The sequence below is a fragment of the Lipotes vexillifer genome, unplaced genomic scaffold (assembly GCF_000442215.2).
Source record: "Lipotes vexillifer unplaced genomic scaffold, Lipotes_vexillifer_v1.1 scaffold911, whole genome shotgun sequence".
Classification (NCBI taxonomy): domain Eukaryota; kingdom Metazoa; phylum Chordata; class Mammalia; order Artiodactyla; family Lipotidae; genus Lipotes; species Lipotes vexillifer.
Genome location: NW_006781377.1, coordinates 1,187,046 through 1,203,671, shown reverse-complemented (window position 1 = coordinate 1,203,671; position 16,626 = coordinate 1,187,046). Strand labels below are relative to the sequence as shown.

Here is a 16,626-nt window from a genome sequence, read left to right as displayed (position 1 = left end):
TCTTTTTGAATTATGGTTTTCTCTGATATGTACCCAGGAGTGGAATTGCTGGATCACATGGTAGCTCTATTTTAGTTTTCTAAGGAACCTCTATACTGTTCTCCATAGTGGCTACACCAATTTACATTCCCACCAACAGTGTAGGAGGGTTTCTTTTTCTCCACACCCTCTCCAGTATTTATTGTTTGTAGACTTTTTGATGATGGCCATTCTGACCGGTGTGAGGTGATACCTCATTGTAGTTTTGATTTGCGTTTTTCTGATAATTAGTGATGTTGAGCATCTTTTCATGTGCTTTTCGGCCATCTGTATGTCTTCTTTAGAGAAGTGCCTGTTTAGATCTTCTGCCCGTTTTTGGATTGGGTTGTTTGTTTTTTTGATATTGAGCTGCATGAGCTGTTTGTATATTTTGGAGATTAATCCCTGTGGGTCGCTTCATTTGCAAATATTTCCCCTCATTCTGTGGGTTGTCTTTCCATTTTGTTTATGGTTTCCTTTACTGTGCAAAAGTGTTTAAGTTTAATTAGGTCCCATTTATTTTTGTTTGTTTTTTTTTTAATTACTCTAGGAGGTGGACTAAAAAAAGATCTTGCTGTGATTTATGTCACAGAGTGTTCTGCCTATGTTTTCCTCTAAGAGTTTTATAGTGTCCAGCCTTGCATTTAGGTCTTTGATCCCTTTTGAGTTTACTTTTGCGTGTGGTGTTGAATAGTTTTTAAATAACATCTTAATTCCATTTGTGTCCTTCATGGCAACTTTCTTCAAAATTATTTTACTTAACCTTAAATTTTTTTCCAATATTAATTGCATGATAAAGTACTTGTACTTATATTTATAGTGGATTTATTCTGATGCAAAGTTATAAATTCATGTGGAACGTGGGACATGGGACCATTTTTCTCTTTGGAACTTTCTTGATTATTGCAGGACATCTAGTATTTCTGAGCCCTGCCCACCGAAGTATGGTTAACTTCCTCCATTGTGACTACTAAAAACATTTCTGCAAATTTCCAAGCACCCTCAAGGGGGCGGTACTACTCCTATTGAGAATCATGAGTAGAGTTCTTTCATGCACTGCACACAATCTGCTTTTCCCTAGCAGTCTATACTTGAATTCCAGGAATGTGGAGATCACCAGCTTCCAGCATTGCACGATCTATTTATTAAGACAAAAAAATCACCTGATTCCAGCCATTAACTCTGATTTTGTTCTCTGTATGAATGTTAGTTCAAAACTTGTTTCCAGGTAACTGGAATTACTTGAAGATCATGCCTGTGCTCCCCAAGACTTTCTTTTCCCAAGCTTTATTAGCATAACCAACCATAAGTGTTTCTCGGGTTTCTAGATGCTTTCTCCAACTTCTTTGGTTTGTTGGTCTCCCTTAAAGTACAAGTTCAGAAGTGGTCTTACCGAAGTAGCATTCAGTGGCCTATTGTGTGTTTTGCTGTCATTTTTATGTGACATTATGGATGATCCGTGAAGCCTCAGGAATATGGGTTAAAGTCATGAACTGGGACAATTACACTCAAACAAATAGGAATGTGAGTAAAAAAAAGTCATAATTTCCCAAACTTATCATGAGGTTTTGAGTCCCCATGTCTCCCCATTAAGAGACAGGACTGCCTAAACCAGTTCCTTTGAGAGCTTCCCTGGTGGTGCAGTGGTTAAGAATCCGCCTGCCAATGCAGGGGACACAGGTTCGAGCCCTGGTCCAGGAAGATCCCACATACTGCAGAGCAACTAAGCCCGTGCACCACAACTACTGAGCCTACACTCTAGATCCCAAGAGCTACAACTGCTGAGCCCGCAGGTTGCATGCCTAGAGCCCGTGCTCTGCAACAAGAGGCCACTGCAATGAGAAGCCCGTGCACCGCAACGAAGAGTAGCCCTGCTCGCCGCAACTAGAGAAAGCCTGCATGCAGCAACAGAGACCCAGCGCAGCCGATTAAAGAAGTAAAATAAAGATAAATAATTTTTTTTTAAGTTCCTTTGAACTTTTCAAATAGGGAAGACACGTTCCCGCAGCAATTATTTCTAGTGAACCATTACCCTTAGAATTGATAAGCTTTTCCATGTTGGTATCTTAATATCCTGTTACTCTCTGAAAGCAAGACAATCTTTATATAATGTGCCTGTCCTTAGCCCTTTTTTTTTCCCCTGAAAATGAAATGACCCTACTTTTTATCCATTTGTCTAAAGGGCTATTTTCCATTCTACTAATGACATTATTGTGTTTTATAAGCTCTTTCAATTTTCTGTAACACACACTACCTTGTCTGCTGTAGATGCTTAATAGATATTTGTTGAATGGAATTGAAACTATAGACCTTGAAACTGAAATTAGTATTACAGTTAATATTTAACCAAAACAAGTTTCAGCTTTCAGAGAAGTGAAACATTTTGCTTTAGTAATAACTGAATTGCAATTTTTTTCACAAAACATTCACTCTTGCCATTTTTATGTTTCTATACAGCATTCAGTTAGTATACATAAAAGTCAAGTTAATTCTACTTTACAGAAAAATACAGCTTTGGCACACAGATTTTCAGTGCTTGTTTAAATCAGAATGCCGTCTTTAACCTAGGAGCAACACTGTTGAACCAACCCTGAGTTTAATTTCTCTGTATAGAGATCTCTTTGGAATGGCTCTACTTGCTGTCATGGAGGACAGGATCTACATCTGGAGAAAGAAACCAGACTATCAATGAATCCAGAACAACATAAATTAATCCAAGATGGCATGTACAAGGGTAGAAAGCTCTCAACGCAGTTGCCAAAATTTTTCAATTATTATGTCATCAACAGACATCCAGAGAAGATATGTGCCATTAGTGGTGCCGTTTGCAAGGCTTTGAGCCAGTCATCCCATTAAGAATCTTAGGTTGCCAGCAGTTTCGTGGTACTATGGTGGTACGTGATGACAGCTCACTTTGGCAGTTAACACAAATGTCAATCAAATCTGCACTAAGACTTGTCATTTTCCAAGAGCTCGTTGGTCTGCATACAACTGCAGCTTCAACGAGCAACCAGTTGTAACTTCTAGGCTTGGTGAATCTACCTGGAACTCTGGAGAAACTTTAGGAGGATTTGATAAGCTTACATCGTACAATCAGTTTTCCAACCTAAAAAGAAATAAAAGGGGTGGGGGGAAGGAAGGAGTGAGGAAAAGAAACAAGAATGAGAAAGAAATAAGAACGAGATTCATAAAATAGGTCTATGGTAATAGAATATCCATTAATTAATTTATTTAACAAATATATGCTGAGAAACTTCTAAGCACTGCTCAGATGCCAGACTTCTTATCATAATAAACCCAAAAAGTTACGCTCATTTTCTGTTCACAAGGAGCTTACGATCTAGTGAAGGGAGAGATGGTCATAAGTGCTTTAGGGTAGTATGATGCAGATGACTTTGGAGTAAAAGCTTTCTCTGAGTAAGCAAGGAGAAGAGATCTGAATAACAAGGATCATCCATGAAAAGGTTGAGGAAGAGCACGTAGGCAGAAAGAACCAGGAGAAGTCAGATTATATGTGACTTGCGAGGCATGGAGTTGAGATTTTATTTTGAAATTGCACATTTGAAGCCACTTAGAGAATTTAACATAAATAATCTGACATATTTAAAATAAGCCTTCCAGTTGCTCAAGGGAGAAAGGATTTGGGGGTCAACAATAAAGGTAGGGAGACCAATTAAGGGATTATTTGTCATTAGCCTTAAAAACAGCATTCTAATTAAAATAAGTGCTGTGGGAAATGATGGTAACTTTGACTGAAATGGTAATAATGGAGATGGAGAAAACTGGGCAGAATTCAGGAGCTGTTTTGGAGGTTGTGTCCCCAGAATTTTCTGATGGGGTGAAACAGCAAATGAGAGAAAGAGAAATTAAGAATGTCTCCTAGGCTTTGCTCTTGAGCAACTAGGGTCGTGGGTGGTACAATTTACTGAGATGGAAAGGACTAGAAAAACTAGAAGAGGAGGAAACTGGAGGAAAGCTGAGAGTCAAGGATTCTTCCTCAGACATAAAAAATCAAAAGGACATCCAAGTGCAGTTGTCAAGTAAAGAGACTGTTGATATATGTGTCTGGAGATCAGGGGAGAATTCTAGGCTGGAAACATAAATTTGGGGGTGTCTGGATAAGATCATCAAGTACTAAGTAGAAACAGAGGGGAGGAGCCCTGGGTCTAGCCAAGAAGAACCACTCTAGCATTTAGAGACTGAGCAGAGGGAGAGGAGTTAGCAAGAGAGACATGGAAGGAACAGCCAATAAAGTCAGAGAAAGGCGAAAAACAGAATGTGTACACAACTATTGTCAAAGGTCTGCTCTATCCTGACCACCAACCTGCTCAGGCAGGTTCAAGATAAGGACTCAGGTAACTTTAGTTTTGGGAGAGATCTGGAGATGATTTAGTGCAGTGTCCTCATTTGGGCAAGTTGAAACCTAGAGAAATCTGTTGAGCCTGGATCTAGGAACAGTACTTTTTAATCCATCTGCTGGCTTATGTCTTCCTGGATTTGGGGTGTATTTTTTTTTTTCTAAAAACTTCATTTTTCTATGAACGCATTTAACAGAGCAGGAGGGAGCCTCACACCCATTCCTGTGGCTTTCTGTTCCTGTTTGGGAATTTGAGCATTGTGAAATTGGCTTGATTTCCTTAATCTCCGCCATGAAAGTTTTTCTCTCTCATGCACACTCACACATCAAATTTTAGTAGCTTACAAATCATTATATCCATTTTGATGAAATGTAATTTCCGACTATATAAAAGCCCAACCATTACAAAGTACTGCCCTTCCTGGTCTCTCTGTCAGTTGAGAAAATTTGTTTAATTCTTAATGTTGAAGTCATTGAGTGTACAATTTTGGGAAATAGCTACTTGGATATATACAGTTCTCATTTTTGGTACGAACTGAGTTAAGTGTTGTGAGTCATGGCAAACTGAAGTCTAAAGTTCCTCTCCCTATAGCCACCCATCCCTTTCCTTGAATCCTCTCCCGGTAAGTGACTAACTTGTTATTCCCCTTACCCACCACCAAAACAAACAAACAAAAATGAATTCAATAAGAAGGTGAATAAATCTGTGTCAGTGTAGCACAGAGAGAGGAAAAGAAGATGAATGAATGAATGGATTGAAGAGAGGGAGGAAATGATAAAGGAAAGAAAGTGTATATATCCTTTATTTATATATATTTATATCTAACATAATTTATATATATATATATATATATATATATAAACACACTTTATGCAGATATTCTATTAATTTGGGTAATAATATGACTGTGATGGCTGGTAAAAATTTACCAAGTACAACATACATATACCACCAGTCAATTAGAAAGAAGATAATAAAATAACCAAGGCACTATAGTTTTTAAAAATTAACTTATCCTATCAGTCAACAAACCTTTATTTAACATTTACTATGTGCTTCCCACTAATCTAGGTGCTGAGGATACAGAAATAAACAAAGCTGACAGAAATTTCTATCCTCCTTCTAGTGGAGAGAAAGAGACAATAAGCATAAATATAAAGATGCCAAATGGTGATAAGTGTTATGGAGAAAAATGAAGCAGGAAGAGTTCTGTGGTGCAGGTGGGGATGCAGTTTTTGTAGGGATGGGGCTAGAGGAAGCTTCACTGTGAAGGTGCTATTTCAGCACCTGAGGGAGCTGCGGATGCCGAGCAGGTTGCTGGGCGGAGAGTCTGTAGGCAGAAGGAACCACAGACGCAAAGTTCAAGGAGCAGCGCTGCGCTTGGAAAGTTCAAGGGAAAGTTGCGAAGGCAGCGTCACTGACGTGGAATAGAGACTAAGAAGAGTAACTCAGAAAGCAGAAAGGTAGCAAGGGAACAAATCGCGCAGGGTTTAACCAGAGGGAGATGATGTTCCCCTGGATGGTTCAAGCAGAGGAGTAACGTGACCTGACCAGTTCCAGGGATCACATGGGTGAGGGTAAAAGCAGGAGGCCAGTTAGATAAGATGACCTTTCATCCCAGTTGCTTCAGATACCAGTTTAGGTCTGTTATGGATCAGGTAAAAGCTAGTCATCTTCTTCAGCAATCCCTTTCCTCCCAAAAGGATTCCAACTGGACACTTTTGATAACTTACATGATCACCCTCCTCCTTAGGGTTAGGAGGCTGTACCTTCTATCCAGATACAAGATTATACTTGCTTCCACCAGCGTGATGAAAAGTGATCAGATTCAACATTTATTTGGAAGGTGGGGCTGAGAGAATCTACTGATAGATTTAGGTGCTGTCTATGAATGAAGGAAAGAGGTCTAGGGAAATGACAAGTTCTGGGGTCTGAGAAATTGGAAGGACAAAGGTGCAATTTATTGAGTTGAGGAAGATTATGGGAGAGGCAGGTTTGGGGGGAAAGGTCAGAAGTTCGGTTTGGGATGTGTCAACATTTGAAGGTGCCTATTAAACAATAAAGAACAGTTACTGAGTAGACAGTTGGAGAAAGGAGCTTGGGTTCTGGGGATTTCAGCACTGGAAAACTTGGGTTCTGGGGATTTCAGCACTGGGGATTTCAGCACAGACTTGATGAGGTTATCAGGGAACAAGTAATGAAAAAAGAATGCTACCCAAGAACTAAGCCCTAGGCACCCCAACTTTTAAAAGTGGAAGTGGTGAGGGAAAACCAGCAAAGGAGCCTGAGAAAAAGTGGCCAGTAAAGTAAGAAGAAGCACATAAAATGTGATGTCCTAGGGCTTCCCTGGTGGTGCAGTGGTTGAGAGTCCGCCTGCCGATGCAGGGGACGTGGGTTCGTGCCCCGGTCCGGGAGGATCCCACATGCCGCGGAGCGGCTGGGCCCGTGAGCCACGGCCGCTGAGCCTGCGCGTCCGGAGCCTGTGCTCCGCAACGGGAGAGGCCGCAAGAGTGAGAGGCCCGCATACCGGAAAAAAAAAAAAAAAATGTGATGTCCTAAGAGCCAAGCAAAGAAAGTACTTGAGTGAATAGATAGTGATCAACATGTCAAGTTTGTTGATAAGTTAGACGACAAATGAGAATTGATCACTGATCTTAGCAGCCCAGAAGTCATTGGTGATTTGCAGAGAAGGCATTTGCGTGGAGTGGTGAGTGAGGAAAAAAAGATAACAAAAGCAGAAAAACTGAAGACAGCTGGAATTAAACTTTTGCGGAGGTAAGACTGTAAAAAGGTGAGAAAATGGGCAGTAGCTGAGGATAAAAGGATCCAAGTTTGTATTTTGTTTTTCCTTGCCTTTAAGTGGGTGGAAACAGTTTGTCATTGAGCTAATCAGAATGATTCAACAGAGCAGGGGAAATTGATGATGCAGGATATTTAGAGGTGAGATTTGTTGGGGTGAGAAATGAGATTTGTTGGTCCTTAAATGGGCCAAAGGAGATGGGACCAAGGGTGCCGTTGGAGGGGGTGGCCTTAGGGTGGGTGGATCTGTAGTAAGACGATAAATGACAGAGTCTATGGGCATTAAGGGGGTGTATGAGTAGGAGGGATTGATGATAGAAGCTTCTGAAAGTTCTCATCTATTGACCTCTTATAAACACATGCAATTTCCTTAGGTCTGCAGAGGATTGTAACTGCTGTGCTACTATTCTTATACATTCCTGATGGCCAGCAGCCCCATGCAAGCATGTTAGTCTGCGTTAGGCTGCCAGGCATGTCACTGTTCCAGGGCTCCATTCCTGGGCCCAAGACTAACCGATACCTGTCCTCAATATATGTCTCCCCCATTTCTCATTGCAGTGGTTTTCTGAGTGTCACTGCAATTTGCCAACTGCCCATGGCCATGCCACACAATTTCAGCACTTCCCTAAAATCATTTCTCCTGCCCACCGTAAAGTGACTTGCATATTTTGCTTGTTGCCCTTCGATATATTTAAAGAATCTGGATGTTGGACTAATATGGCAATGATCATGATGTCTGCCTCTGATTTAAATACTCAAGCAAGTGCCCACTCTGGAAAAGTGGGTCTTCTGGGCAAAGGAAATTTCCAGAAGACCTCATGGTCCCCAGTTATATGGAAATTAATGGAAAATGCTCATACGTTTAGGGAGGAAGCTGGGTGCAGGAAGGGGACCCTTACCTAGAGGTACTTGCCTTCACAGTCAAATTGTGTCACCTTAGAAAGATGACCCAGGCCCTCTGAATTTCAGCTGATTCTTTTACAAAATGAGAGTCTGGGCTAAATGATCTTTAATGTTTCTTCCAGTTTTAGGATTTAGTTCATAACTGAGTTCAGAGTAAAGGCAACAAGGCTGATGATACAGTAAGAGTAGCTACCTTTTTCTAAGAATTGTGCAGTATCTACGTCCTAACAAAAACACATATTCCTGGAACCAACAAAGGAGAAAGTCAGATATTTTGTTTTAAACTAAGTTAAAAGAGAGATTTCTCTGAAAAATTCTACTTATCTTTAGAAATTACTTGAGCTGGTAATACCATAACTTACCAAATGATTCGCAGAAAAGGATATTACACTGGCAATCATTAAGCTATAAAGAATTTATTTAAAATGTAATGAAAATGACAGGTATTTCTAATTCCTAAGAAATTTCTATGTTCTGTATATGAAAAGGGCCTAATTGTAATTTATTGCTAAGTATTTGCCTGAATATTTTTATATTCCCCAATGTTATTTTAAATGTTCTAATTACTTATTAAGTGTACGGAGGAAGAGAATCTTAGGCCTAAGAGAATAGGCCTAATAAACTTCAGATCTAACAAAGGTGACTGTTGTTTAATATACATTTTCCTCTTCTTAATTTCATGGCAGATCAATCTTAACTCACCCTTAGGGTTTTGCGGGTTTTTTTTTTCTTTTCAAAGAGTGCCCTCTTCTGCAGATGCTGTTTTTGACCAAGTTGAAGGTAATTTATGCAGCTTACACTGCTTAAGTCACAGATGTTTTCTTTGGCCAAGTTGAATATACGTTCTGTGGCTTGAGATGAGGAAAATAAAAATCGATTTAAAAGACTTACTCTAATACAGATGCTAAAGACCAGCTTTTGTGTATGAAGAGGATACTAACAAGTTGCCGTCAGTCAGGCTGAGGATTAAAAATAGATTTTGCCATGTCAATCATTTTTTACAATGTTTTCCTATTGAATTCTCCTTATCATCGATGTCACACATTTGTAAAATGACTCACCAAGTTTAAAGGTATGAAATACAAATGGAATAAAACCAGTAAGCTTTTATGGATTTAACCTTAGCCTCATTAACATAATTCTATCACCCGCTAAACTAATGGGTCACATTAAAATAAGAAACAATGTAGTAACTGTCAGAGAAAGATGGATTTTAGGCATTAAATACATTCCGTTCTGCTCCAAGGCTGAATATTACACCTGACTCCCTTTGGAATTCCCAAGGAAAGGTAGAGATTTGCTGCCAGAGCAGAGAATGTGAATCAAATACTCGCTCACACTTCACCCAATGTCACCTTCACTTTCCAGAGATCCTGGGGAGCACCGTGAGCCTCTCATAATCCATCCTAAATTAAATGGTAGAGATAGCGTTACAGCTTTCTGTTCAGCCCACGTTCTATGCATAGTACTTGATTTTCTTATAAAATTAGGTTGGATCCCCAACACAAGTAGGAGGGGAACTGAGAGGGATAGAAGAGAAGGAAAGAGAGGACCAAATAGTTGAGTATAACACTTGCAATGATTAGCATATTTAAAGGCAAACAACCCTGTATCTATATCCCATTTTGTAAAAATAGTATGTCTATCTCCTTTCTTCACATCCATAGGTTCTCATATCAAATATCATGGATTCTGAAATTATTTTAAACAAAAGGACATCTGACATTATGGAGCAGGGGGAATTTTGAAGAAATGTAAAATGTCATTTAGGGAGATAGAAAATGATAATCAGAAGCTGTTCTGTAACTAATATGTACATGACTGTTTATATTATATAAAGTGTTTTATATACATTAAATTAAGGCTCATTTACTCTTAACAAAATTTAAAAAGGCTTCAGGTCTCTCTCCTTTATGAACTACATGGAATTTGATATTTTGAGCAGTAAGAGACCATATTAGTTTGCTAGGGCTGCCAAAACAAAATACCACAGGCCGTGGGGCTTAAACAACCGAAGTGTATTTTCTCACATTTCTGGAGGCTAGAAGTCCAAGATCAAGGTGTTGGCAAGTTTGGTTTCTTCTGAGGCCTCTCTCCTTGGCTTGCAGATGGCCACCTTCTAGCTGTGTCCTCACATGGTCCTTTCTCTGTACCCATTCATTCTTGGTGCCTCTTTGTATGCTTAAACATCCTCTTCTGACAAGGACACCAGCCAGATTGGATTAGGGCCCACCCTGATAGCTTCATTTTAACATAATCACCTCTCAAAAGGCCCTATCTCCAATCACAGTCACATTCTGAGGTGCTGGGGTTTAGGGCTTCCACATGTGAATTTTAGGGAACACAATTCAGGCCGTAACAGAGACACAGACCATTCAAGAGGCTTTTGTGTGTCAATGTATTCCCCAGCATATGAAATTGTCTAAACAATATTTAGCCATTCACCACTTTTAGTCTTGTTTCTAAGGATGGGGAACATGAACCTCTAAGCCATCCTAGGCTATGAGGCTGAGCTGACCTTGCCTTCTCATGAGAAGAGATAGACAGCAGAAGGGGGACCCCTCTGACCAGTTTCTGCCAAGAATTTCCAGAGTTCTCTACCAAACAGGAAGAAATGTTCTAACCCAGTACTATGCAATTCAAATATGGTGAGAGCCACAAATGTAATTTTAAATTTTCTAGTAGTTTCATTACAAAATAGTAGAAAGAAATAGGTGAAGTTGAATTTAATATACTTTATTTAACCCAGTAAATCCAAAGTAGTATCATTCCAACGTGTAATCAATGTAAAGAAATATTAATGAGATATTTTTATTCTTTCTTCATACTAAAGTCTTTGAAATCTAATCTGTTTTTTACTCATGCAGCACCTCTCAATTCAGACTAGCCACATTTCAAGCGTTCAGTAGCCACATGTGGCTAGTAGCTACTGTGTTGCACAATATAATTCCAATATTTTAATACATTCCCTGGGGCAGATGTTGTCTTGAGTAGTGAAATTTAATTATAAGCCCCTCCCAATCTAATTACACCTCCACTTATGAAATATTGTGTTAACTTTAGTTTCTTTGGAATAGTAGTGTGGAAATTCTCCCTAACATATCTAGGAAAATATATCTATCAAAAGATCATAAGTCTTCAAGCAGGTGATTTGTGAATGTTACTCATTAACAACTGAATGAGTTGTGGGTCTGTATTCACAATGCAGAACTGAAATGCATTATATCTTTCAGAAAAGAATGCAGAGATAATGGGTATAGTGATCTTGGAATAATCTATTGCCTCATATACCACCTGAGGGAAAAAAAATGTTACATGGCTGTTTGAGGTCCCAGATCCTTTGGAGATTTTCCTGAGGATCTACTTCTCACCTAGGTCCACATTCTCAGCCAGACTCAAAGAAATTCCTACTCCATTATCTAAATCATATATCTTGGGCCACTGAGAACACTTCTAATTCACAACAGTCCTTGAACCTGCCACTGAGAGCTGATGACTTTTTACAAATATCATCACTATAAAAAGACAGAGAATATCAAAACTCAATGCCTGTCTGGTCTTACCTGATGCTTGAATCCTAACGCCTCTGTTTAATGAATCTTGACTTATGCTTTAAGTCTGTCAATAGATAACATTCATTGAGTCCCTACTCTTGGCTAGTTCAAAATAAAGATGAAATAATTTATAACACGTGGCTGCCATTCTTAAAGAATCTAATAGGACCCAGTGGAATCAGGACTTCACTCACATAAGTCACACAGGAAATAGTTAAGGGCAATAGAAGGTGAGAGAAGGGATAGAGCATCAGGAGACAGTCATCAGATAAGGCTTCAAGGAGAAGGTAAGACTTTTTCTTCAAGAAAATCAGAAGAGAAGAAAGAGTACACTGAGGGGAAATACATGAGTTGAGATAGAGTAATACCTGTGTGATGGTCAGTGGGAAGACTGGCTTTACGGGGCAGCATGTCTGTGCGGGAGAGATGGTGGCGATGAGTAGTAAGTGGCCAGTGTACGTAGAATCTTTAACACTTGGCCTATTTGGATTTGACACCATAGACATTGATCACAATAGATCATTGCACAAAGTGGTGTTACAAGACCTTTTAAACCATCACTGGCAAAACGAAGAAAGAATCAAGTAAGAGGCAGGGAAAGGGAATAAGGAGCTATTGTAATGAATGCTAAGTGTGATGGCAAAAGCCTGGATGTGCAATATAATAAAAAGAAGAGATGAAAGGAAGTATTAAAAGATAGTGCGATCTGAGACTGAGAAGCAAGAGGAGAGCCTCAAAATTGTCAGCTTAGACCATTGAAATAATGATGCTGCTCAGGACAGAATCAGGGGCAGGTGGAAAGCAGAACAGATTTGAGGAAAGGCAAGGACTCCACATTCCATTTTAACCATATGGAGTTGAGGTTAATAGTGAGATACTTGAGTAAGAACAGTTGATAGGTGATGGGAAATCAATACGTAAAAAGTTGGATCCAGAGATTAGGATCTGGGCAATGTTCATATCAGATAACTAAACTCATTTTATCTACCCATCAGGAAAAAATATATAGATGTCCTAGGGGTTCTAATCATAGTCCGAGAAACTCACTCCGAGGAGCAATTCCACAGTGTGTATCTTTTAAAGAGACATAGCCCAGGCTCAGCCTAACAGATCATCTATCTCTGTCTCAGACAACCTCACACTTGCTTCCAAAGATCCAAGTTCTGCAGGAGTCAGAATCACTGGAGGCCTTAGTCTCTGACTCATAATGCTATTAGCAGTGACAATTACGAAGGATGTAAGAAGTGGAAGTAGACTTCTGTGTCTCATCAACAGTCTTCATCATAGGGCAAGCGAGACGATACAATGTCTAGAGGAATGAACAATTCATTGCAAATGAGAAAGGGGTCCTGACATCTACTGTGAGTTATACTTGCCCAAGACCAACTCATTTATTTCCTCCTTCAACTCTTGTGCCCAACTTTGTCAGGTTGCCTCTGGAAAGGAGAATGCTTCTTTTTCAGTTGGACACAAATTTAGGTTACTGCAATAGATCACTGCAATAGATTCTGATAAACTTCTTGGTTCTGGACATGATGATGATATTCCAGAAAGAAGGTCCAGACCTTCCCCCCACAAAGACATATCACTTGTCAAAAGAGTGAAATGGCTTCTAGGGCTTTCTTGCTAAACACCAGGAGCTGTAGAACAGACTTGGAAGGGTGAGGCAGATAATGAAAAGAAATCCAAGTAACAAGCAAACAGTGTGGAGAGTTGTCTGTCAGGGACATGCTGATGGGCAGAGTATGCTATTATGTGAACCTGACAGCAAGATGTTTGTCCAAACAAGCAATGTCAAGGAGATCTGACAGCAGGTAAGAGGGACCCTGGCTTAAGAGCTTGGATTCAGGCATAGCACTTTGTGTACTGGAGGAACTTGAGGGAAGGGCAATGCCCAAAGGACACAGGCGCAAGGAGGGGACAAGGGGAGATTCAGTAACTGGGAACAAGACAGCAGACCGCTTCCTAGAACTGGGGAAGAGACAGGCATTGGTATCAAGCCTACAAGTCCAGTGACTCAGTTACTGGAAAGGCATATGAAAGGGCACAGCTAGAATTGTTTACTTAACTAATGGATTAATTTATTGATCAAAATTAAGTGTCTAAAAGAATAAGATAAAGAAATCAGTCCTCTAACATTTTATCGACCATCCAGTCCTCTTCCATCAGTCCTCTTCCTTAAAAATCATATTATCTCTTTAGCTTTACCCCTCTTAATTTTCAAGAAGCCATTACTCTGGCTAAATTATTCCAAATAGTCTCCCAAGAAAGAAAGGCAGGTTTTTGGCTCAGCACCAGACTGAATCTGCCCATAAGAAGGGAGCACACCACTTTCATTTTTCTCAGTCTTTTCAGTACAGAGTTTTGTTTCTCACCCAGAAAATTCGATATCATATGGGCAGTGCTAACTCCAGTGTAGATGACACAAAAACTATTAATAGATTATGTCTACAATAAAGCTGAAGTAGAAAACAGAAGTGTTACCAAAAGAGAAGTATAAAATGAAAGATGCAAAATATTCTGCCTTGCAAGTTAGATGACCGTCTTTGTAAAAGGACATATTTTGAAAGCAATATACACTCTTTATGGTGCTTTTAACTACCCATATTTGGAATTTTTTGCCTATTTTTTTCTTTTGATTAATGAAGGAAGGAAGAATATTTTATATTAAATTAATTTTTTTTAAACTTATCTTTGCTCAGAACCAGCTCCTCCAAAATCACTCTTTGCAGTGAATAAAACCCAGACCTCGGTGACTTTGCTGTGGGTGGAAGAGGGAGTAGCTGATTTCTTCGAAGTCCTCTGTCAACAAGTTGGCTCCAGTCAGGAAATAAAACTCCAGGTACTGTATGCTCGGATTTTCCTTTTCTGAGTTAATTTTGATTAAGGCTCATTATCCAAGCAAAGTGAAAATCTTCTCTTTCTTTGGATGATATAAAATGAAAATTTTCATGTACACTTTTGGTTTTCAGTGAGAGAAATTTAAAATTACTCTTAGAGCAAGCCCAAAATCTGTCATAACCAACTTGCCAAATCACAAAGTTTATTTCCATCTTTGTATTTATCTTGTTTTTTAACATCTTTATTGGAGTATAATTGCTTTACAATGATGTGTTAGTTTCTGCTGTATAATAAAGTGAATCAGCTATACATATACATATATCCCCATATCTCCTCCCTCTTGCGTTTGTCCCCAGTTCTTAGCCACTCCAGGTCATATTGAGGTTAAATTGAGGCATTTTCTTATTGGCCAGTAAACTGATGGAAGGGATAAAGACACTGCCATATAAAATATAATTTAACAAATATGAACTAATTGCCACCTATGAGAAAGGCATTGTATGAGACACAAATCACAGAATCAGTACTTGCCTTCAAAAAATGTTTTTCATTTAATTGTGGATATTTCACTCGAGTAGAAATAATTGAAATAAAATATAAGTGCCAGAAGAGAGATCCATACTACCAAGAGAATTTAAAAGAAGTTAGTAAGGAGGACGATTTTGTTTGGGAAAGTGAACGCTGAGAGAGGTGATCGTTAAAGCTTTAGAATCACAAATAGCAGATAGGATGAATACTGAGTTTTTCACGAGGTTAAATTGAATGGAAGGAGAGAAATGGACATGGGGAGGGGGTGTAACGAAAAAACTATTTTACAGCCAGACGTGGAAGGAAAAGGGCAAATTTGTGAGGGATGTCACAAAATACAGTACAAAGACTAATACTATGAACATGAATAATTGATGTGTTTTAAATAATGCAGTTCATGAGATTGAAAAGAAAAAAGGATTTCTGGGAGTACAAATCTTTTCATATGAGTGTTAAGATAATTTGCTTTGATTTCTTTCCCCTTTTGATAGTCTGCTCTGCAAATGTATCTCTTTTTGATCTGTACTGAACAGCTGAATCTTTTTTCTATCCTAAGAATCCTTTTGGAAAATAGCTACTCTGCCAGTAGTGAATTTTCTTCTCTGCAGCTAAGTAATGTCTCCCTTTAAGAAAACAATGGTTACTACAACTGAGTCCTGTTAGCAAAAATCTTTCCTTAGAGTCATTCTTTTATGGGATCGTCAAAGAGATGGGAGTGGGAAATCCGTGCTCATGGCTCTGACCTCTTCAGGCAGGGTTGTTTTCACATCCTTGTTTTGAAAAACAGTATTATGCTGCCTCATCTTTTTATACTGTGCAGTTGTACTTATCAGTGTCTGGCCACCAAATTAACAGCTTCTTCTATTCAAGAATAAGTTAATATTAAATGTTTTGGAGAACACAAAGTCTTTATGCCTTTGGTGGATGCTATTTAAAAGCCGAGAATGCAGACAAAGGGGATAGTGTTCTTAATATATAAAGATCTACTACAAATGAAAAAGATAAAGACCAACAAACCAAAACAAATATTTCATAGAAAATAAACACAAAATGTTCTTAAACATAGAAAAAGATGATCAAGCTCACTCGTGGTGAAAGAAATGCAAAATAAAACTATAATGAGGTACAACTTCCACTAATAAGATTAGAAAAGCTCAAAAAGTTTGCAAATTTGTTGTGTAGAAACAGATGTAAGAAAACAGACATTGTCACACATTGATGGTAGGTGGGTGGGTCCCTTGGAAAATGTCTATGGAAGATAATTTGTCAATAGCTTACAAAATTAAAAATATATAACTTTTTGAGCCAGCAATTCAACTTCTAGGAATATGAGTGGTTGTATATGTATGTATATTCATACATACATACACATATGTACACAGGTTTTGTGTATGAATGCGTATGTGTATATATACATACATATATTAAATGAGTGTGTGTACATATACATATGTTCCCATAATTGTGAAGTTATATTCATTGTTGCATTGTTAATAATAGCAAAAAATCAGAGACTGCTGCAACATTTATTAATAAGGGACTGGTTAAATAAAGTATGTTCTTTCACTGGATTTCTAGGCAACCCCTAAAATGAAATAGCTTTATCTGTGCTAATATGGAAAGAG

The 16,626-nt window shown here is 38.7% G+C and overlaps 1 protein-coding gene across 2 annotated transcripts in view; it reads left to right on the top strand.

The window, feature by feature from the left end:
- The window catches only part of PTPRO (protein tyrosine phosphatase receptor type O), a 240,439-nt gene that overhangs the window by 177,269 nt on the left and 46,544 nt on the right, over window positions 1–16,626 (top strand). For both annotated transcript variants that reach the window (XM_007454619.1, XM_007454618.1), the window contains exon 13: window positions 14,335–14,474. In XM_007454619.1, coding sequence (XP_007454681.1) covers window positions 14,335–14,474 — 140 coding nt within the window. The remainder of the gene's footprint in view (window positions 1–14,334; window positions 14,475–16,626) is intronic.